Source organism: Hetaerina americana, unplaced genomic scaffold (genome assembly GCF_022747635.1).
Source record: "Hetaerina americana unplaced genomic scaffold, ioHetAmer1.1.p SCAF_3, whole genome shotgun sequence".
In the NCBI taxonomy this organism is placed as follows: domain Eukaryota; kingdom Metazoa; phylum Arthropoda; class Insecta; order Odonata; family Calopterygidae; genus Hetaerina; species Hetaerina americana.
This window is the reverse complement of record NW_027286874.1, coordinates 36,583,417-36,605,698: the sequence shown is the minus strand read 5'-3', so window position 1 is coordinate 36,605,698 and position 22,282 is coordinate 36,583,417. Positions and strand designations below refer to the sequence as shown.

Below are 22,282 nucleotides of genomic sequence, written 5' to 3'. Positions count from 1 at the left end.
AATGGGGGAAGGAGAGTCCAGATGGGCAGTATTAAGAAGAGGTATAGGGGAGGGTCATCCATTATCACCAATAGCTTTCTACGTTTATTTGGAGGAAATGAGTAAAGAGGCATAAGAGGAACTAAAGGTAGGAATGAAATTTGGTGGGGATTTGCAAATGACCAAGCTGTAGTTTTACAGTCAGTCAAAGGATGAGTGAGTTGGAAATTCGGTGCGATAGATATGAAATTAGAATCAATATAAATAAAACGAAGGTAATGAGATTTTCCAGAAACAGAAAGGCTGAGGTTATATTAAAATAGCAGAGCAACAACTAGAGCAGGTGGAACATTTTACGTATCTAAGAAATGTTTTGGGCCAAAATGGTCAAAGTAGTTGGGGCATAAGGAGAAATATTGCACTAAAGAGGCTTTCAAAAGGAGGAGGGAGTTGATGACAGGGACGTTGAGTAAGGATGTTAAGAAAAGGTTCATCAAAACTTTGATATGGAGCATAGATATCTACCGCATGGAAACATGGTCACTAAAGCAGGATGACAGAAGTAGATAGTAGGTTTTTGTAATGTGGGTGTGGATGGAGAAGGTAAAAATGGACCGAAAGGAAAACAAATGAGGAAGTGCAACATATGATGGCTGAGGAGAGGAGATTGTTCAAGAAATTGCAAGGAGGCAGGAAAAATGGATGAAGGGCTTATTGATCAGAAGTGGAATGTGGAAGACTGTGATAGAGGGGAGAATGTTAGGCAAATGAGGAAAGGGCAGGAAATTGAAGAGGGGTATTGCACGGGATGAAGGAGGCACACAGAGATGAAGAGAGACTTGTAGAGTAGGATGTTGGGTGGTGATTTGTTAGGAATAATAAAATATTTTGTGTCCATCTAAAACCTACCTTAACCGGTAGATTACCAAATAATAATTATTCAAATCTCTTAATAAAGTGAGAATTTCCTGGTGCAAAAATCATTCACCTTGTCCAGAATCCTAACTCAGAGCTTTCAATGCCCAGGCAAGTGTTTCTTAGTCAGTTGGCTACCACAGTATAATCTTGAAATTTGAATTCTATCCTGGTCTAGGTGAATGATATTTGAACATTAGAATTATGATGTATGTACACTTGTGGGCGACTCCACTTAACCTATTGTGGCAGCACTTCCCACAATTTCTTTTTATATGTCTTTTTTGAAAAATATATAGTTCTTATAAGTATATTCTAGATAGTCTTTTTTAATACTCATAAAAAAATAAATACCTGGTCATCAAAAACTATTTTTCCCAGGGCTTGCCTATTGATTTGTCCATTTACATCAATAATTTCAGATCCAAATGCCTTCAGCAAATCATGGTAGCAGGGTTGACCTTTTTCATATGCTTTATGGCCAAGGATATCACAGTTAATTACACCTGCACCTAACTTTTCCAAGTAATTAGTAACTGTAGATTTTCCACTTGCAATACCTCCAGTGAGGCCAAGAAGGTAAGGCACTTTCTCTGTATCAATCGATAAAGGATCTCTTGGCTGCTTCTGGATATAAAATAATTATTTCATCATTAGCAGCTGACATTCATCAAAGCAACTGAATGTGAATAATCACATTAATTTGTTAGGAAATATTTTTTTTGTAACTCAGGAAAATATAGTACAATAAATATGCAAAAAATATAGTTCCACTCAAGCAATGAGTTTGAACAATATCTTCAATTTGAACAGAAAAAGCTAAACCGTTATTACACAGCAAAAAAATTGAGGTGCTAAGTTAGCCATTACCTCTGGCTTCTTCAGAGTGGTGCCAAGCAGATGCATTCTAAGGGCACTAGAGCTCATTTTATCTTCTTCCTCGGCACTTTGCTTACAGTCATTTGGAAGAAGTGGTATTTCATGGATATTTAATGTAGGGAGACCCTTTTCCTTCCTTACATCATTGACTTTCAATGCTCCTTTATACGTTTCTCCACTGACAACTATTAACTGCAATTGATGTAATATATACATTGTCTATTACACAATATGGTTAGAAAACATTTGTAAACCCAGGTAAAAATATTTCCCATGAAAGCTGGCTGATTCTGGACTCAAACAAAAATCTCAACAGTAGATTTTGTCTGCCTTTCAATAGGGTTACATTGCAGTGATTTTCAAAAGATATAGCTACCTTTAAATTAAACTCTACCGCCCCATTCATTTGCTGCTCACCAATAACAGAAATCCTTAACCCTTACTGCAAGGCCTCCACTAAAAGTGACATGGATAATGACAAATATTATGCTAATGCTCCCTTTTCAGATGATTTAATCACCTAGTAAGGAGTAGCAACACTTTGGTCCCCACTACCTACTATTTAGATTTGCTTCTTTCTTTCTGGAAGGATGCTCTGTTAAAACATAATGAGATAAATTGAACAGAGTACAAAAGACAAATTTGGCCAATGCAGAATAATAAACTTCAAATGTTGAGCTAAAATGGGAAAAATGATGTCCATTAGCTATATTCCATGACTCTCTGTAGGTCGTACTAAACATTTAAAAAAAAATGAAGTCTATGACTTAACCAATTCATTAAAAATCCAACTGCCATCTGAAAATTTTTCTTTGACCTTTACCCCAATTTCAATGCTAATTTTAGGATGAAAGAAGTGATTTTGAGCAACTCACTTAAATACTAGAGGGTTCAAGAATTAAAAGATTTTTCCCACAGGGCTAAGTTTTTGACCAGGTAGATCTCTAAATCTTATAAATTTTGGGATATCAAGACTCCTGTTAACAGCGACACAAGTATGAAATCCCATCCACCACATCAAAGTAATGGCTGGCCCTGAAGAAATAGCCTCTGAAAAACTGGTTCTGGCATGCTGAAACATGCAGGAACTCATGTAATAAAATTTTGTATAAAATGGCCATGTTATCTCCATTGAATGATTTTGTATGGAATCCCGCCACCTCCTTATCCAATACTGCTCATGGGCCCAAAGCATTGGGTTTAAAGTTATTCATGAAATTTTCCCATGAAATCAAATATGAAACAGAAATACCTATTTTCAAGAAAAAGCTGTTTGACCTATTAAAAAATAATACGTTATATTCTGTAAATAAACACCTGGAATTGTCGCTACGCATCAATTTTGGCTTAACCAATTAATATGTAAATATACTAGTGTATTGGTATGTGTGATTATATATTGTATTTCTTCTAAAACTGTGAAATTTATATCGGAGGCATCCTATATTTGTGTATGCATGAATATGCAACAAATCTCTGGACAAATAAATGTATTATTATTACTGAGCATATTGTTATTAACATAATTTTATTCTTGAAAAATAGACCTGAATTGATGGATATTGAAAGTAATGTTAATAACTCAACACTGAATAACTTTTTTCCTATCATATTTAATCCCAGGTAGTTTGTGAAATAAATCTATCATAAGAAAAATTAAGCAGGGAAAAATCATTAAAACATAATTGAAATGAAACCATGGATTGGTGGTGTATTATTTGCAAGGTGTAATTAGTATTGTCTCAATTTATCGAGTTTCATTGGTTTGTTTTTCACAGTAAAACACCGTCAAAGCTTTTATCCCTCTTAGTAAAGAGTGCAAATTCATCATGAACTTTAATATAGGAGTAAATCTCCGTTGAAATGATAAGGTAGTGCTAGCTAATCGAGCAAAAGATTCAGGCCAAAGCAACCCCAATCTAATGCAAAAGGAAGATTCAGTTGAGATAAAACCCATGCCACTGTAGTTTAATGGCTCTATATTATACTGCCTCGCTGCAGGAATGGGCTGATACCCCAGCAACGGGGTATCAGCCCATTTTAATGCCAATATAGTTTCAACAGCAGGCAGCTCAATGTGTTCAAGAGTTTCAACTACGTTTCAGCTGCTTCTAGTGAAATATTTACCTGGGAGGACATTATTAGGAACGACCCTTAATATGCGACACTCTTAATAACATAAATATGATGAAGTACTTGACAGTCTACTTAGGTACACTTGAAAGGCGAGTCAGTATATCACTTATGCCCCTGAGTCAGTCATGAATGGAATACCTACAACAGAAAATGTTTTCCACTGTGGTTATACGTTTAACAATTCAATAAATGCACTTAAAACATAGACATGTGATAACCTGCAAAGTTGGGTCGCTCTTGGTGGGACCAAAAGGATCATCTATTGGTACTATCTCATAAGTAATCGATGAATCCATATCTTCGACGAACTTTCTCACTAAATCAATACGTTCCTCACATGGCTGAATTAATTCACAGAGCAGTTTATCTAACACAAAAAGATGTTAAGAAAAAATCAATTGAGAAAAGTGCTAAAAGTGCCTCATAGCAATTCAATTCCTTGATAGCGACATTACTTTTCACCATGCTGGAATCTGTAACACCAATTGTCAACTTCTGATTGCACCTAAGTATAGCTTCACTTAATAGTATCTTATGGCCATTGTGAAGTCTGTCAAAAGTACCACCAAGCACAACATTATCATGGATTTGGTCGAAAGAGCGTGTGTTAAAGACTTCCTCATCTTCTTGCAAGTCTTCATTGTTTACTGAATTATTTTCTGGGATCAAAATTACTTTATATTCTTGGGATAAGTTCGATACGCATGATTTAACGAACCCATCAATGTCCTGAGTTTTGAATCCGGAGTCAAATATCACAACCTCGACTTTCCTGTTCGTGATTATATTCTTTACATGGCTGCGTTTGATCGGTTCAAGCAAAACGCGCGTATCTAAATCAGGACAGCAAGACGAAAACTTAGAATACAATTTCATAATTGACCGGCATAAATGAGGAAGCTGAAGTCCTATCTTTTCTTTCCAGTCCTCGGACTTACTCGTGATTGGGTAACAGTGAGTACTGGGTAGAAGTTGAACGTATAAAGTCTTCCTCACATATTTATTGATGACATTCAAACCGTCGGAAACAAGTCTCTTTGGGTTTGTTACGAATAGCAAACCAGTCGCTGTCATTTTAGTTAATATGAACGGCTGAAAATATTAAGCCAAATCACTGCGAATGTGTCACTACAAGCAGAAAGGAGCAGCACATCTATTCCGTGACTACGTATAAAAGAAATACAAACCAAATTAATAGTTACATTTCTGTATCTCTATTTAATCCTGTTATCTAAACGCCGACTGCGTTCGGAATCTAATCCTCCGAAAACTGAAAACACTTAAAAATTGTTGTTATCTTCGACTGCAAGCCTACTTTCAAACTAGTTCCCAATATAATTCTTAAGAAAAAACCTCTATGTCCCGCAACCATTTGGTAACTTAATCGACTGCTAGCCCTGGATTGACGAAGACGAGTCCGTGTCGCCTAAATAGTTCATGTTAGAGGTACGACATACGAAGATGTCTCTGCTATAGCTGTGTTCCAATTTTGCGGCTATTCAAAAAATACCTTTCAATGATCTATATTATAATGCCCCCATGGACATTTTCCTCAAAGGAATAGAAAAATATCGACATTTTTGGGAAGTAACTGTGTGAATAATTAAATTAAATAAGGATTTTTAGGAGAAATTGGTATTTCTATAAGGTCTCAACGTCTACAATTTTCTAAGTAATGTCTCACAATCAGTATGTGATGACAAAGGGGGCGAGATAAAAGCAGTGAGCGTTAAGAAAGGTTATTCATCAGGTTTCAATAGATTTCCGATATCCAACGGCTGGTATTCAACGCAACCTCTAAACATCATAGGACACTACTGGGAGTTTTTGAACGCAAATTCTTTAGATTGTGATGGTACCTACCTTGGGTTGATCTCTGCGAGGTCTCTTTCCCTCAAGGGAAGAGATACTTTGAAAAGCATATAATTTAGTTACAGTCTAAGATTAGCAAGTACTTTTGTGGTAGTTGCCTCATTGAAAATCATGTCCCCTATAGCAATCAGAAGCTACTTAGCTGTAATGGACCTTTGAGGAGCTGCTATTTATGTATATTTACCTCCAAAATTTAAAAGGCCCGGAGGATAAAAAAACTCGTATATAAGGGTTACAGAAAATCCTAATTAATTCTGATACATAGAAATGAAAATCATAATAGATTGGTTTCTGTCCATACAGCTGTGTGTAACATGATACAGGTTTGTGCACATCTTTTGATACAAATATATATACAGAAAATTTTGGTGATTTTTTGATAAATAACAGATATCATTTTTTTCAAATGATAGATAGAATTTTTGTGTCCGTTCCCCTACAATTTTCATAGGATTTTGTCTGCGATGAGGTATGGTCATGTGACCATATTATGATTATTATTTTCTCTCTCCCTCATAATCATGATGGATTGTCCATATCCACTCCGTAACTATTTCCTCCTGGGTTGTGCCAAGTTAGGTTTAAAAGGTTCTCTAACCTAAGAATTTTTACACTGAACTTGAAATTGATCTAGACTAAGGAAAACTGAACTAGTCATCTTCTTCTGTGACATCATTGTAAGTCATTGAAGCCCTATTGTGCAATTCCCCAATGAGGGATTTGATTCTTATCTTTCCCATTCTTGACGAGGTAGAACCTAAGATGCTATCCTCATGGATAATACTGCCCATAAGAACATATCTGTTATGCTGAGCCTAATGTGCTCTGTTGGACAATATGAAAACATATACCGAATATATATAATGAACAGATACCGAAAAATCACAGAAAGAGTCACGAAGATCATTGGTCAAGTAAATTTTACACTAATTAGTAGGTACCAAACCAAGTGCACCTAACTACTATAGGTAATAACTTGAAGAAGAAGTACATTGAAGCGTTTGATAGACTGTGGTTAAAATCAGTTGACCGCTGTTTCTTACTGCTGCTGCACTCTATAGCTGTTCAAAGGAACTTAAAGGGGAAAACGCCATCCAATTACTTAGATATATTAAAGTAGATAGGCCCTATTACAGACTCTCGCGCACGTACCACAAGTCTAGACTTCTTTTGTCAACCTTGACATTCCGACATCCGATTTTAATCGTTTTAAATATAATTGGATTATTGGACCCTGCAAGCAAAGTCACTAGTCAAGCGGTTCTCCCTGTATCTAGTTCTCTCGAATTGAATTACTCCACTTTGCAACATTATCAATTTTAATCATGTCTATCGTTCTTCGGGCATGCCGGCAGGCAAATCGCCTAATTGGGAGCACACAAGTCAATCGTGTCTCTTATAAATTTCTCAGTACAGGTCAGTAATCATTACGTTATTCGGTGTTTACTCTTTATTGGATGAAATTTTGCTTAACTTATTGTTACAGGCAAGTCCTATGAGTACATTATTGCTGAGAAAAAAGGAGAAAAGCAAAATGTTGGGTTGATTACATTGAATCGTCCTAAAGCTCTGAATGCCCTTTGTGATGCATTGATGAGGGAAGTGAATGATGCATTGTCTAATTTCGAGTCTGATAGCACTATCGGAGCTGTAGTGTTAACTGGCAGCGAGAAAGCATTTGCAGCTGGTAATCATTACGTAAAATAAGTACTTCGATCTGTTATCAGTTAATTATAGAGCGTAGATAGTTTAATATTAAATATGGCGACTAGTGATCTTAGGTAAGAATTACCTATGGTATTCCTGTAGCAAAAATCGCCGGACGCGTATTGGTGGCCGGAAGAAATGATTATACTTTTAGTTCTGTAGTGAAATTTGCTTAAAAAAAGCTTAGCTTATGTAGTCTTTAGTTCAGTGAATTATTCGGAAAGCCTGCCTGTTTCATCCTCAAATCTCTTTCTTTTAACAGGAGCTGACATCAAAGAAATGAAAAATCACACATATTCATTGACTATCACCCAAAACTTCTTGGCACATTGGTCAGCAGTAAGTCAATGCCGAAAACCAGTGATTGCGGCTGTTAATGGTTACGCGGTAATTACCAATCATTCGAGACTACTTCCATTATTTCCAATTTAAATGGACTCCCATTTGTTGACCAGCCAAAATAGAGGAGAATCCACCTTATCCGTGATGTTTTCAGCAGCCGATGGAATGTCAAAAATAGGCGATGAACTACATAATAGCAGTTTACATCGTTGAAGCCAATCCATTAACTCCTGAGAATAATACCTCATGAATATTTTCTGAAAATTTATAGTTAAACTATAGAAAATCTCCTTTACAGTGACTTGGTTGGTTATATATATTTTTTAGACTGGTCCTAAGTGACATCCATTAAAATAATTCTTTTAGTTTTAATGCAATAGAGAATATAAAATCCTGAGATTAAACTATATTTCAACGCAGAAACTCCTCTTTAAATATAGAACACAATGTATATTTCCACTTTTCTTTATTTTTGCAAAACTACAGGTAGTTCCAACGCTTGGGCTTCATCATCAGGTACGAATTGATCAAGTTGCGGTCCATTTATACATCATTCATTTGCGCAGACGCAACTTGATTAATTTCTATCTGAAGATGATGCCTAAGCGTTGAAACTAGTTGTACGAAAATTAAGAACAGTGGAAATATACATATTATGTTCTTAATTAAATGAGCATGAACGTCCTCAGAGTGGAGCCTGAAATAATTGAACACAAGTAAAAACTCCTTCTCAATAGGTTATCCTTAATCTGATGACTTTGTATGTGCCAAAATGCACTTTGATAACATCAACTATTTTGAATTCTTTCCTCTCATTGTCAGTGGAGCTTAACCAGTGGCTTCGGTGAGGTGCAGTGAATGTCACTACAGTGTACTCATTGAGGTGTGCTGACACAAGAAATCACACCTCCAGGAGGTTGGATTTGTGTCAGCAGTTCTCAAAGATGTACATGGAGTTGATTGGGTATTGGGGTTGGATGTGTGTTGTTGAAAGCACTTCAATTGTTGATCAACAATGTCTCTTTAACCTTGTCATTTCATATCAAACCCAAAATTATGAGGAAATTTAGGCGCTGTAAATCCTTAAAAATCGAATTGTTATCCCATTCAACTAGGTCTCTTTTCCTTTTCAGTCCTCAAACCACTCTTCTCTCCCATTTTCCATTCAACAGTCATCAACCCCTGCATCATACCCTGCCCTCCTCTAACTTGCCATCAGATCATATCTCCTCCATAGTTATCCCTTCCACCCCAGTCACTAAATACATCACTCCCAGGAGCTGTCGAACACTCACCAAAATTTATGCTAATACATGAAATTATGCAATACAAATTGACAGTTTAATTGTTGCACAGAATGAATACCTTCAAAATGGAATTTATGAGCCAGAAAAATATTCAATAAAACTCCATTTGATTAATAAAAATTTGATAAAATAAATTAGGTAATTGACCTTTTAGAATTCTTTAATGTCGTCTACCTAAATGTGTATGTATGTGCTATGGGTAACTCTTTAACCTGTAACTGCTCAGGGATAAATCAGAGAGAATAAAAAAACCATAAACACAGTAATCAACCCTAATGGTTTGGTGGGTGATTGTGGAGTTCACCCATTACTAAGCTCGACGTCATGTGAAATTCACACATCAGGGTAGAGGGGGCAGTTCCTTTCCCTGTGTCAGTCATGGTTTCCCAGGTAGATCAGGTACCTAAAAAATCACATGGCTTGTGTGGAGTTGCAGGTGCCCAGAGAGGCAAACCCAGGTCCTCTGGTCAGTTGTCCAACGCTCTATCCCTGGAGTACCACGACCCACATTGGAGAGAATGGGAATCTATATTTGTTTTTTATTAAGTTAGTTGATTTTAATTGCCATAGTATTTTATTTATTATTTTCATTCGGTAAATCTTGCAAAATGGTTTAAACATGTATGGGAAGAACCTAGGGTAGAGATTGAGGTCAGTGAGGAATTCATTAAATCAGATAGGTTTGTGGATGATCAAGCTTTAATTAGTAAGTCAACCAAGAGGTTTCAAGCATTGCTGCATGCACTGGAAAGTCAGTGTGATAGTTATGGGATTAGAATAAATGTAAACAAAATGAAGGTTATGAGGTTTTTGAGAAAGGGAAAGGCTAAGCTAAATATTAGGGTATGGCAATATAATAATTTCAAAGAGTAAAAACCACCCGCCTAGCCTGGGATTCAAATCTGGATTCCTCAATGTCCAGCCAAGTGCTTAAGCCAGTTAAGCCACCAAGGTATCCTATTGCACCAAAATTTTGAAGGCTTAAAAGGAACAAAATGCTATGATGAAATATGGTATTTCATCGTAACAGTTAGTTCCTTTAATTTTATTGCATATTTAATGTAATTTAACTTCCAAAATTTTGAAGTGTAAGAAGATTAGCTTGGTTGCTTAACTGGCTAAAGTACTTACCAGACATCGAGGGATCTGGGTTCGAATCCCGGTTAAGGGTAATGGTTTTTACTCTTTATTGTTTCATTTTAACTTGTATTTGCAATGAATCCATTTAAAGTTACTGTTGTGGCATCTCGTGCAGTTTATTAGTTTTATAGTAGGAGCTCATAAACTAGAGCAGGTGGAACTGTTTACGTGTCTAAGAAGTGTTCTGGACCAAAATGATCAAAGTAGTAGAGACATGAATAAAAGAATTCCATTAGGCAAAAGATCTTTTACACTGAGGGAATTGATGACAGGGGTGTTGAGTAAGGTTGTTAAGGAGCAGGTCATTGAAATTTGTTAATGAAGCATGGTTTTATAAGGTGCGGAAATATGGTCAATTAAGCAGGATAATGGATAGATAAATAGTCTCTTCATTTTGGGGTGAGACTGAGACTTAACTCTTCCACCGCATAATCCCTTGTCACACATTTACAATATTTAACTTACAGATAAATTTCACAAATCACAAATATACTTCTGGCATGTAGTTTGTGTATTCTATCAAGACTATTGAAGTCATTGGTAAAATACTGAGGGGTTTTAAAATTTAGTATTTGACGGTGTAAGGACAGCTTGTGGAGTTTCCTGCAAGGTTCCAGTAATAGCTAGTTTAGTTTGTTAAAATATAATGTAAGGTGATTTGCAATTTTCAAATTGTAATTGAAGCATATGCATGAGTTGAATGCCCTCTGTAGTTGTACTGGCAGTTCGTTTGAAAGTTCTTGATATGCTATCATCATAATCTAAGTGAGGAATGATGAGAGAAGAAACAATCTGCTTTTTTAATGTGATGGGCATAACATACTGATATTCCCTACGAGAATGGAGGGATTGATTGAAAGTGCCGCAAGTTTTAAAGTTTGTGAAGACCATGAGAAATTTCCATCTCTAAGGGGGGCCTAGATTTGTAGCAACATTCTTAAATGGAATGGGTGTGACTTGAAGATACAAGTTCAGTGGTTTAAATACAGTGGTAGATTATAGCAGTTTAGGATATCCAATCAGTATAGCTTGCGTTTTATGTGAATTTAGGCTAATGAAGTTTTGTGTGCTCCTTCTTGTTATGTTTTTTGGGTCAGAATTAATTTGTTGTATAGCCAGAGGAAAGTTATTGATTGTGGTATTTAGATATATCTAGAGGTCGTTTGCCTACAGGTGATATTTTGATTATTGTAAAGATGAAGAAATGTCATTAATGCACAATGAGAATAGTAGTGGCCCCAGGATTAGAGCTAAGAAGAATAAGTGTCACCAGCCACCACTATTTGTCGGCATGCTGAGAGGTAAGAGGAAATCCATATAGTGGTGGCTCTTTAAAATCCAAAGCAAGTTAATTTAGCCAGTAGTACATCTTTTATATGAAATCAAATGCTTTGCTAAAGTCAAGTAGGACGAGAATTGTGACCATCTTTTTATCCATAGCTCGTCAAAGGTCATCAGTTATTCTGACCAAAGCTGTAGAAGTACTGTGAGCCTTGCAGAAGCCGTATTGGAATACATCTAGAATATTATGTCAAGACATAAAATCTATTATTTTGTTCATGAACAACTTTCTCTAGTGCCTTGGATAAGATAGGTAGGAATATAATAGGAGTAAATTGCAGGCTTTTGAAATTAGGGGTTGGAGAAGGATAGAAAAGGTGAAGTGGACTGAAAGGAAAACAAATAAGGAATTGCCAGGTATGGTTTTGGGAGAGGGGATCATTGGCAGCAATCCTTAGGAGGCAGGTATGGTGAATGCAGAGCACTTTGATTAGCAATGGTATGCTGAAGACTGATAAGAGGGGATAAGGAATAGGAAAAGGTGTTAGGTATGTTGGACAGAATAAAGGAGGTATGTGGAGTTGAAAAAGGGTTGATTGTAGGGTCGGAAACCAGGTTGTTTTTTATGCCAATGATAGAAATGTGGCCTGAAAAGCATGTTATGTTTCAGCGGTACACTCAATGTAAATGAGAGTTAATTTCTACTCTTCATTTTTTCAACTACCTTGGTTTTGGTACTTTGGGAAATCAAAATCTTACCAACAAATTTTGGAGATATCATGTTAGAGCTTAATGAATTGACATTATTTGCGTAAAATAATATAGAATATTAAATTTTGTAGACCACATAAAGGGTGTGATGTCTGTGGGTCAAAAACTAGATAGACGTGAAAAAATGGGGATATATCATAGCATTACCCATAGGATGACCTCAGATCATCATCAAACAATAAGATTTTCTCAATTAATTTCAAAATTGTTCTTTTTTCTATGAAATATACATGCTGTTCTTACATTGTGCCCTGACTCAGTAAGGAAATGAAAATGTCAGTTGTATGTGCCAATTTACATGAAAATGAGCTGCTCGTTGTTAGACTCAGGCAATTTGTGGTATTTTTGGATTGATCATTTTTGGAATATTTTATTTATGTCCACAAAATACTGTTTCCATTTTACTCTGTGTGTTGGTAATTACTCTCAGGAGAATTGTTATGGAGGGATTTCGTAGAACATATATGTCACTTAAACTTTGGTTTAGTTTAAATGAAATATTATTCAATGTCAAAAATTGTTTTGCCATAAGATTTATTATCCTCGTCAGTAATCTGCCAGTTCAGGTTGGTTTTGTAAGGACATAAGCTCTTACCTATCCTAATTCCCTTTCCTCTCTGAACAAAGCCTGTCAAATAGAATACTATTGTAGATAATGAATAACTGATCTTAGCACTTTTCCACTTGAAAACATTTTTATTTTACATAGTATTTTGTAAAATAAAAATGTTATCAAGTGGAAAAGTGCTACGATCAGTTATTCATTATGTTCAGCTTCCTCCACATCGCGCCTGAAGCTACTCAATTTGCACTATTGTAGATACTTAGAATCAAATAGAATAATTCTGTTCTAATGCACTTTTCATTTGAACAGAATTTTAATTAATTTTCTTTTTTTAGACAAAAACCAGTCAATAGAGTGCCAGAATAACCTGCCAAATTTGACAATTCAGTCATAGATGATTTATTTTTCACTTTCACTCTAGATCTTTATGTGCGTCATTATTTATTGACTATATGTCAATTTCTATCATTAAAAACCACAATAACTGTGAAATTTACAAAAATGTAACTGTTGCAAATAAAAATTGGTTTATGTTCTAAACCAGAGAAGGATAAATAAACTTGAAGTGAGGGGTTAAACGTATGATGATATGAAATATCTTGGCATTTATTTTAACTTGTGTGAGAAATTTAATGTTGAATGAGGTTGTTGCAGCTTAGCAATCAAAAGTAAAATTTTGTTTAAGACTGTGCATTCCTCAGAGGGTCTGCAGCCTCTTTTTCAAATTCATATTAGCCTCTCCTTTCCAAGCCCCTGATATCAATAATGTGGTAGATGTGTGTCTTACCTATAAGTTCATTTCAAGTCATTCTCATGACTTACAGGAGTTTTGTGCCGGTGGAATGGTACAAACGTTTTTATTAATGCTTGGGAAAAAATTTCCTTGATGCTTTTTAATGCTTCACATTTGCTAAAATGACTGGGGTTGAGGAGAAGGTCCCCTGTAACAATGAAGAAAGGTCAAAATAATCGTTTCAGTAAAATTCATGCTAAAGTATTTAAATGATTGGAAGATGTGATAGCAGAATTCTAAATAAAAGAATGTACAGTTTTGTTAGTCAGCCTGATCTGTGTTTAAGATGTGACCTTTCTTTTATTTGATGATTTCAGACTTAATTTATATTTGCACACCATCCATAATCGTTAGTTGGCTCCAATTTTTTAAATGCTATTTGTGATAAAATTGGTAATTTTGGGGTTGACTCTGAGGAATTTATCCATGAAAAATTGCAGGTATGTTAATTCCATTCAATTTTTTAATCTTACGGCCTGGGTCTCAATATGTAGTATGATAATTATTGATGATACTATGTATTGGATCCCAGGTCTTGAGATTGAAACATAATAGGAATCAACGTAGCTGCAATTTTTCTTTATGCTGTTTGTGATATTTATCTGCATGGCTAAGAATTCTGTTGCTGATCAACAAATTTATTGCTCAATAAAACTGATGCATATCAAATATACATACTGCTCAAGCCTTTGTTAAGGTCATCACATGAAAGGCCGTTTGGGCATCGAATCTGCATTTCCTTTTAAGTGTTAGGAGGAGTAAGTGATTACTCTTATATGTTATAATTGTGGAATGAATGCAAATATATTAAATTGCAGTGCAACTGTTGCATACCACTGGTGAAGTTTTTTCTTCCATAAAGTGGTCAAATTATTTTTTCAGTTAGGGGGTGGATGTGAGCTAGCAATGATGTGTGACATAATATATGCTGGAGATAAAGCAAAATTTGGGCAACCTGAAATCACTATTGGCACAATTCCTGGTGCAGGTGGTACTCAGAGACTTACAAGAGTTGTAGGCAAATCTAAAGCAATGGAAATGTGCTTGACTGGTACACCAATCTCCTCCCAAGAAGCGGAAAAGTTGGGTAAGAATTATGAATTGTAGCTATTTTATAATTTAGTGTTTTACCACATTTGAGCATATGTATTTACAAAAATTAATTATCATATTTGGGCATTTAAGGACTGGTGAGTAAAGTTGTGCCTGCTGATCAACTTCTCACTGAAGCCGTAAAACTTGCAGAAAAAATTGCATCTCAGTCAAAGCTCACTACAGTAATGTGCAAAGAGGCCGTGAATGCAGGTATTTTTATATTAAAGGATGTTGTTTAATGCTGTTAGCTATGACTTGATTTAAGTTTGCTGAAAGTTATATTTTTCAGTGGAACTATTAATTTAATATTTCTTTTCAGCATATGAAACCACCTTGTCACAAGGGCTCCTCTTTGAGAAGAGAATGTTCCATGGAACGTTTGCAACGGTAATATTTTTTTCCTTTTGGCCTTCCACACACAGCCTTTTACAGTATGATTCTTACACACAAAATGGATTGAAGGATACGGGCAATAAAATACTTAAAAGGATAGGTTAGGGTCATTGGTTTTCTGTTTACCAATGCCAATCATAAAAGGTTTTTGATTGGAAATGTTAATGTTTGAAGTGCCTGAATTAAATTTTCTCATGCTTTTCAAAATTTTTCATTTATCATTGATTTTCACTTGCTCTAAATTGCTCTCCGTTTTTTTTTAATTGCACTGTACCATCACACAATTCTAGCTTTTTTCTATTGATGGCTTTTATGAAACCTCTAACAGTCAAAGCCAGTGTTAAGTGATTAGTAATTTATTAATCTCCAAGTGAAAGTATTATTTGTTACCCCAGTTTTTGCTTTGGTCTGACCACTATGTACCTTACACTGTAACTTGAATTACATTTTTGTCATAGATATTCAGAAATTGATGATCTGTTTTTCCAAAGATTTTTATCTTAAAAAGTCACACATGATAGTGTGACTTTATCACAGCAAGGATAATAATTTTGGTGTTCGTAGATGAATATACATCCTGTGGTTTACTCACTGATAAATTTTAAGATCGTTGGTAACCTTTTGTTTCTAACTAGGTTTTGGCCAGGTTTTTCAGTTGTTAACACATGTTGGCTAGAGCTTTCAGAGCATATAACCTTATATCATTCAGTTCACTGGAATCATTGAGTGTATGAGGGCCAGATTGGTTTTTATTCTGGGCCTGAATGTCTAAGTAAATACCTAATTTATGCACTTGATGCTATTATCTCTGGAAGCAGACCAAGTCAAAAAGATCTGATTTTAAGGTGATATAAAGAAATACTGAGTGACTGGTTTCTCCCATATCGCACTGTCATTGTATATTCATTTGTCCTCTAGTGCTATTCATGCATGTTCGTCAATCTTCTTGAGACTTTTTCTGCCTTTTGACTCTTAGTTGCACGTCTTCTTCTGACTAGTTATTTTTCTCTCTTTATACTTGTCTATTGTCATTGCATACAATCCACATTCTTTCATTATCTTATTATTCCTCTTTTATGTTTTTACCTAAAACATTCCCATAGTCACTGCATTTGGTCAATTTATGCTTTTTGTGGCATAACTCAGTCTTATTTTCATACAGTAATGTAGAGAGAAGTACCCAGTTATGCATTGACATATATGCTACCTTGAACAAATGCTTTTTCATTATCTTACCCCACAATCAACAATCTTTCAGCTGGCGTTCGGATATGTTTTAATCTCTTCATATATCCTAACATTCTGCTTCATGTTACAAGTGGCATATTCCTTTACACTTGCCTATGAGGAAATCTAGTATTGGAGTAACCTGTGTGTGAATAGTTATGATATTCAATGAATGTTCTTTTCAGGCGGACCAGAAAGAGGGAATGGCTGCCTTTGCTGAGAAGAGGCCTCCAAATTTTGGAGACAACTAATTCATCCAGGAATGCAGCATTTATTGATAAACTTTTATACAGATTAACTTTTTCATACTGTGCACTCTGAAAACCTATTTTGATATTCTTGTCTTATAATATAACTCAGTTTACAGAGGATTAAACAATTGTAAATAGATTACTGTTAATGTGTTACTTGAAGATGTTTGTAAGGAAGATTGCTCAATGTTCAGTCACTGCAAAACAAGTCTACAGTAATTTGAATTATGTTACCTTTATTAAAGCTCTCATGCTCAGTAGGGGTTATATTATAAAAATACACAAATGGGGGTTATATTATAAAAACAACTGGGGGAATGAAAGGTGCAAAACTGTTCCATATACTCGATCAGCATCCAAATTCATGGGGATTTTTATGTGAAACTGCTGTCAATACTAATATAGGCACTAAAAATTTGGTGCAACAATATTTTGTCAGTTGATTATATTTGAAAAATTGATTATTTTATGAGTTTTAATTAATATTTAATGATGCCATCAACTCTATATTAAATAAGGTGGGACTAGTAATTGTTAGCTATGCATTAAGGCAAAGCAAAGTTTGTAAACCCATGGCTTAAATTTCCCAGGCCTTTTCTATATTATTTTCTTGTTCCTCCTGAAGGGAAAGCTACTACAATTAAAAGCTTAACCTACTTGGCCCATGAAGTTCTAAACTTAAGCACAAGGGGTAGTTTTGGGTTCCAAACACCTGGCTCTGATGACCTGGGATGTTCATGATGGAGAACCACTATTATAGGTCATTGCAACAGTGGTACCTGCATAGGAAAACCATTTCAATGTAAGACTTTAAAAAAAATGACATCCGCTTTATCAACCTAAAAATTATTGTAACATTTGAAGTGAAAAGAATTACTCATTCGAAAAACCCTAACAATAAATTTAGTTCAGCAGGAAGTGTTGCTCTCGAACTACTCTTTTACCACCCAAGAAATTACGGACATATAGAACTTTTGGGTGTGACCGTAGATCATTATGGCCGAACCAAATTTAGCATACTTAAGACGGTTTTCAATGATGTGCTTTACCACAGATAAACACTATTTAATTAGTAATAATGAATCATAACTTTTAAAACTACGAATCCCATTAATTGAAGTTGTTTTCATGTTCCTCGAATAAGAACTGGAATTACTCGTTGAATTAATTACGTTGACTTGAATTTAAAACTGGATAGACAAACACGATCGGCAAAATTTGTAAATACTGTAACTCTTCGCTGGGAACTTAACTGTACCATACACAATGCAGAAACTAGCCTATTTTCATTTAAGGCCATCGTATTAGTGTGCGCGTTTCAAAATTAAATACCCCAAAATGAACGGCTTCTATAATTTTCGTTAAGTTTGGATAACTTGGTAGTTTTATAATGTGTCTGGTGTAGTTGGCTCTTTAGGTATAAAATAGCATACCTCTGCGCATCTTGGATTGAATTTTTATGTTGATGCTTTGGATGAATATATGTACATCCCGAACATATTATGATGCGCCAGACCTTTTCAAATCTTAAATACACTTTGTTCAATGCGCACGTCTCCACTTGACTGACTGGTCTTTTTCATTAGCGTCAAACTATGGTATATTAATTATTCTACCAATGTTTGATTTCTCTCTGAACTCGACTCAGAGCAGCAAGTGTTAATTAAAGAGCTCAGCACCAAGGAAATTATCGCATTGGCCGTTCTATGTTATTCAAAGAATTTTCTCATTTCTTCATTCTTGCCTTAGCTGCTCGTCTTTCGACCTATGCATTGCATTGTCAGCGTTAACTGGAGTATTTCTGTTAGTAACCATAGTTCTCATTTTTAACAATGCGTTTAAAACCGTGCAAGGGTATACGCCTTATTGTTAAGCAATGAGGCGTACAAATTGTTAAGAATGAAACGATGTTAGCATAAAACAACTCCTTATCTTAAACATTGTTCAAACACGGAAACGGACTACTAGGGAAATGGCAGCCCAGAGAGAAAGCGGGGCTAGCACCTCAGAAAGACAGCGGCAGTCAATATCGATGTGCACGCTAGAAAAGTTTGGTACACTTCGTACCCGTTTACAAAATTGACAATCCAGGATAGTTAAAATTAATGAACGTGATAAATCATATTAATTTGATGTCCATAGACAACAACGAAAGAATTCAATGCATATATAGTAATACCAACCCTGGGTGATTGTGAAGTACCCGGATGTCGACGCTCTCCATGGATCGACTTCCTGCGGAACACTAAGGCAGGGATCAAATTGTACCTTTCCAAAGCATTCTGTATTGATAGTTGCATCAGCGAACGATGGCCACCATTGCGTGGATAGCTATGAAATCTGCGAGAGCGAGATTACTAAGGTATTTTTCATTTGCTCACGTATCAGTCTCAACGTATTAAGGCTAAACTTGTTTACGTTGTTTCAGACCTATAACTCACTTTCAACGCACGCTGTCAAAGGATTCTGATTCTAAGGAAGTGGCTGAATCACCTGTCAAGTTTACCAAAAGCAGAGCTGCTGCCTGGAGTGCAAGAAATTCCCGCGGAGACATCAAAGACGACTCCCCGTGGTTTGAACCCTTCGTCGTCTTAACAAGCGTTACAGTATTCATGATTTACTTTTGTGTCCTCCGCGAGGAAAACGACCTAGACATAGAATTGAATAAGTCCCTTTACGACCGATTACCAGGACTGGAGAAGAAGCAACTCGAGTTAGTGTTAAGTTACAACGAAAGTGAAGGACTAGATACCACTGACATCAGAAAGCGCCTAGCTGAAATCGCCGAGGAAGAAGACAGTTGAAATGTTTTAAGTGTTGACTAAAGGAAAATGTCCATTAATACTATAACCCTTCTTCACCCTGTATAGGAAAACAAATAAAAGTCCAATATAATGTATATGTATATTTATTATTACAGTTAACTTACCTCCCCTCACACCAATTTACTATCTCTCCCATCTAAATATCGTTTAGTACGATTTACAATAGCAATCGGAACAATTTTGCCAAGGACATAAATGATGTGAGGAGAGGCATACACTTACACATCACTAAGTATACATTTTTAGAAACAGTAAAATTAACGCCGATGACAATACTGAATAGATGAAAGGTATCAAGAATGATGACGGGGTTTGCTAATATACTCCAATGTTCCTGGTCAAATAGAATTTATATTGCCAAACAGTTTAAATAAATTACACAAGCTGGTTCTACAATCAAACCCCCGCTTGTTCCCAAAGGAATGAAATGTCAACAACTACATCTACATACTCGTGCAGTCCTAGTAAAAAAATAAAAAAGACGACCAAGAAGTCAATAGTAGATGAAAATCTCCCTCTCCGCCTACAATAGCACAACACACATTACAAAATCGTTCACAAAGTCCCTTATAATTGTACTTAAAAGTAGTGGAGGCCAATTAAAACTTAATAAGTGTTTAGACAAAGCCAGGAATTTCGATTTACATAATGACGAAAGAAACTTTCAGACTATTGAAGAACTTCACTAAACATTGTTAAGTTGTCTAAATTAAGACCTACTATGACTTAACAACGGCCCCCAACAACCTGATTTATGATAAATGGCAGTAGTTTCTTATTGATGGACAATGAGTATGAATTATTCATACACTTCTTTAGATGAGCTGAGTGAATTTCAGAGCAGAAGTGGGGGTTTCCTTCCGCAATTTAAGCACGTTCACCACGAATTCGCCGAGCCAGTTGAATATCTTTAGGCATGATGGTCACTCTCTTAGCATGAATGGCACACAAGTTGGTGTCTTCGAAAAGCCCAACAAGGTATGCCTCGCTTGCTTCCTGAAAAATTTCAAGAGGTACATATTACCCGTGATATATCACGCAGAGGCCAAAATAAAATTGTCAATGAATCTACCTGCAAAGCACCGATAGCAGCACTCTGAAACCTGAGATCCGTCTTGAAATCCTGGGCGATTTCTCTGACCAAGCGCTGGAACGGGAGTTTCCTAATCAACAACTCGGTAGATTTCTGGTATCTTCGAATTTCTCGAAGGGCGACCGTACCTGGACTGGAGAGAGTCATTCATTAGGGTCAGACTAAATTTGCTATTGGCGGTAAAAAAAATGTACACCACCATAATATTTACCGGTAACGATGGGGTTTTTTAACTCCACCAGTGGATGGTGCACTTTTACGTGCAGCCTTTGTAGCAAGTTGCTTGCGAGGAGCTTTGCCTCCGGTAGATTTACGGGCAGTCTGCTTTGTACGTGCCATTTTTTAATCCTTCTGCAATTGAAAAATAATTTTCACATATAACACCTAGAAACACAAAACTGTGTCCACAGTAATAAGTGAAAACAACGAGTTTCATATGTACAAAATAGGCGAAACTGTTCTTCACAAGTTAGTTCTATTCGATATAGTAAACAAAGATGTACGATCGTCTCACTACCCTCCCACTTTAAAAGGGACAATAGTGGTTGAGGTGCTGAATACTTATCACAATCATTGAATATCGACACATCAACCATAAAGTGTGGGTACACACGTGCTACTTACCAAAAAAACAGTGACACCCAAAATTTACTCAATTCAATTTCACAGGAATCTTCACTGACGCTGACACAACACAACCACAATTACACAGCTTCAACATCTGCTGGCTCGTGATTGGTCAAAATAAAACTCACTCTCATTGGTGTACATTTGGGATATAAGGCTTCACCATTGGTCAAAATAAGACATTCTTCAATTGGTCAGTGAGACAACGTGCGTCTCTGGTTGGTCGATTGTAATGCATAACATATCAGTGTCGCTTTTGAATAGGAAATTTCAACGGCAAACGTAAAATTTGAAACTATTCTATTATTCGCGAATATATTAATCTATTCTTTCGCTGAACAGAAAGAGTTTGTAAGTTGTTTTGAAAAGTCATAACATTAATGTTGAAGAGATTGTATTCTTAATAAATACATGGAAGGAATGATAGGGAGACTACAATCATCATTAAAATACCAAATGAGTTATGGAGAGAAGGTTGCCCCTAGGTTTTCATGGCATTGCTTGAGACTGGTTCAAAAAGATGCCAGCTGATCGGGATGAATTTATTAATACTATAATTTAAGCAGGAGTTTCCCTATAAAAACTAATATGTCAATCAAAAAATGACTTAAAAAAAATTAAATTAATGACTTAAAAAAATGAATTAAAGCCAGTGTTTACCAATAGCCATCTTGATTCAAATTGATTGTTTTTATTTTCATTAGTGACAGTTGGTAACTCAAGAGCAAAACTAGACAATGTACCTTCAGGACCTAAGATATACCCACATTGAGAGATCTTTCAGTCCAGAATAAACAGTATAATACACTAAAAGGAGCTGGAATCCCAGTACACATCATATATTATTTCCAAAATAATATGTATGCACATGAGATTCACCAATTAACTATTTTTAAAGTAGAATACCAATCTATTTCAATGTAATTTATGGCATCAAAAGTGATTGTAGAATTTATAATGTAATCAATGGTAATTATTACATGAGGATAGAAAATGTCGGTAAATGAGTAAGAGAATCAAGAGGATAGAAAGTGATATTTGTTAGGGTGGGGGAGGGCAGGAGGTTTATCATGAAAATTCAAAA

At 35.7% G+C, this 22,282-nt stretch overlaps 4 protein-coding genes across 5 annotated transcripts in view; 2 read left to right on the top strand and 2 right to left on the bottom strand.

Annotated features, from left to right (window-relative positions):
- Ppat-Dpck (Bifunctional Phosphopantetheine adenylyltransferase - Dephospho-CoA kinase) overlaps positions 1–5,296 on the bottom strand; it is a 12,815-nt gene extending 7,519 nt beyond the window's left edge. Inside the window, exons 1-4 of the mRNA XM_071587259.1 lie at positions 4,365–5,296; positions 4,128–4,276; positions 1,765–1,965; positions 1,249–1,521 (exon numbers count right to left, since the gene is read on the bottom strand). Of these exons, the coding sequence (XP_071443360.1) occupies positions 1,249–1,521; positions 1,765–1,965; positions 4,128–4,276; positions 4,365–4,983 (1,242 nt within the window). The 5' untranslated portion in view covers positions 4,984–5,296. The remainder of the gene's footprint in view (positions 1–1,248; positions 1,522–1,764; positions 1,966–4,127; positions 4,277–4,364) is intronic.
- A 1,619-nt stretch (positions 5,297–6,915) lies between these two features.
- On the top strand, positions 6,916–16,790 carry Echs1 (Enoyl-CoA hydratase, short chain 1). The gene is made up of 7 exons (XM_071587260.1): positions 6,916–7,197; positions 7,268–7,468; positions 7,751–7,875; positions 14,570–14,774; positions 14,873–14,992; positions 15,102–15,169; positions 16,588–16,790. The coding sequence occupies exons 1-7, from the start codon at positions 7,107–7,109 to the stop codon at positions 16,651–16,653; spliced, it is 876 nt and encodes a 291-aa protein (XP_071443361.1). The 5' UTR covers positions 6,916–7,106; the 3' UTR covers positions 16,654–16,790.
- Positions 16,791–17,230: 440 nt separating this feature from the next.
- LOC139690064 (uncharacterized) lies at positions 17,231–19,552 on the top strand. 2 transcript variants are annotated; one of them, XM_071587261.1, is made up of 2 exons: positions 17,231–17,455; positions 19,082–19,552. In XM_071587261.1, exons 1-2 carry the CDS (start codon positions 17,385–17,387, stop codon positions 19,455–19,457), a joined length of 447 nt encoding a protein of 148 aa, XP_071443362.1. In that variant the 5' UTR covers positions 17,231–17,384; the 3' UTR covers positions 19,458–19,552. The 2 variants fall into 2 exon arrangements, with proteins under 2 accessions (XP_071443362.1, XP_071443363.1); XM_071587262.1 differs by having other exon boundaries at positions 17,231–19,015.
- Positions 19,546–21,321, bottom strand: LOC139690066 (histone H3.3A). Its single transcript, XM_071587263.1, has 4 exons — positions 21,196–21,321; positions 20,783–20,922; positions 20,551–20,704; positions 19,546–20,474 (listed from the first exon to the last, which is right to left on the bottom strand). The coding sequence occupies exons 2-4, from the start codon at positions 20,908–20,910 to the stop codon at positions 20,346–20,348; spliced, it is 411 nt and encodes a 136-aa protein (XP_071443364.1). The 5' UTR covers positions 20,911–20,922; positions 21,196–21,321; the 3' UTR covers positions 19,546–20,345.
- Between the last annotated feature and the right edge of the window lie 961 nt (positions 21,322–22,282).

Bases quoted from the DNA above. Each gene is read 5' to 3' on its own strand.
- LOC139690066 (XM_071587263.1), bottom strand. From the start codon at position 20,910: ATGGCACGTACAAAGCAGACTGCCCGTAAATCTACCGGAGGCAAAGCT. The intron at 20,705-20,782 runs GTAAATATTATG...GACTCTCTCCAG, and splicing joins AAAAAACCCCATCGTTACCG to TCCAGGTACGGTCGCCCTTC. The intron at 20,475-20,550 runs GTAGATTCATTG...GAAATTTTTCAG, and splicing joins CTGCTATCGGTGCTTTGCAG to GAAGCAAGCGAGGCATACCT.
- Echs1 (XM_071587260.1), top strand. From the start codon at position 7,107: ATGTCTATCGTTCTTCGGGCATGCCGGCAGGCAAATCGCCTAATTGGG. The intron at 7,469-7,750 runs GTAATCATTACG...TTCTTTTAACAG, and splicing joins CGAGAAAGCATTTGCAGCTG to GAGCTGACATCAAAGAAATG. The intron at 15,170-16,587 runs GTAATATTTTTT...TGTTCTTTTCAG, and splicing joins TCCATGGAACGTTTGCAACG to GCGGACCAGAAAGAGGGAAT.
- LOC139690064 (XM_071587261.1), top strand. From the start codon at position 17,385: ATGTTCATGATGGAGAACCACTATTATAGGTCATTGCAACAGTGGTAC. The intron at 17,456-19,081 runs GTAAGACTTTAA...ACGTTGTTTCAG, and splicing joins CATAGGAAAACCATTTCAAT to ACCTATAACTCACTTTCAAC.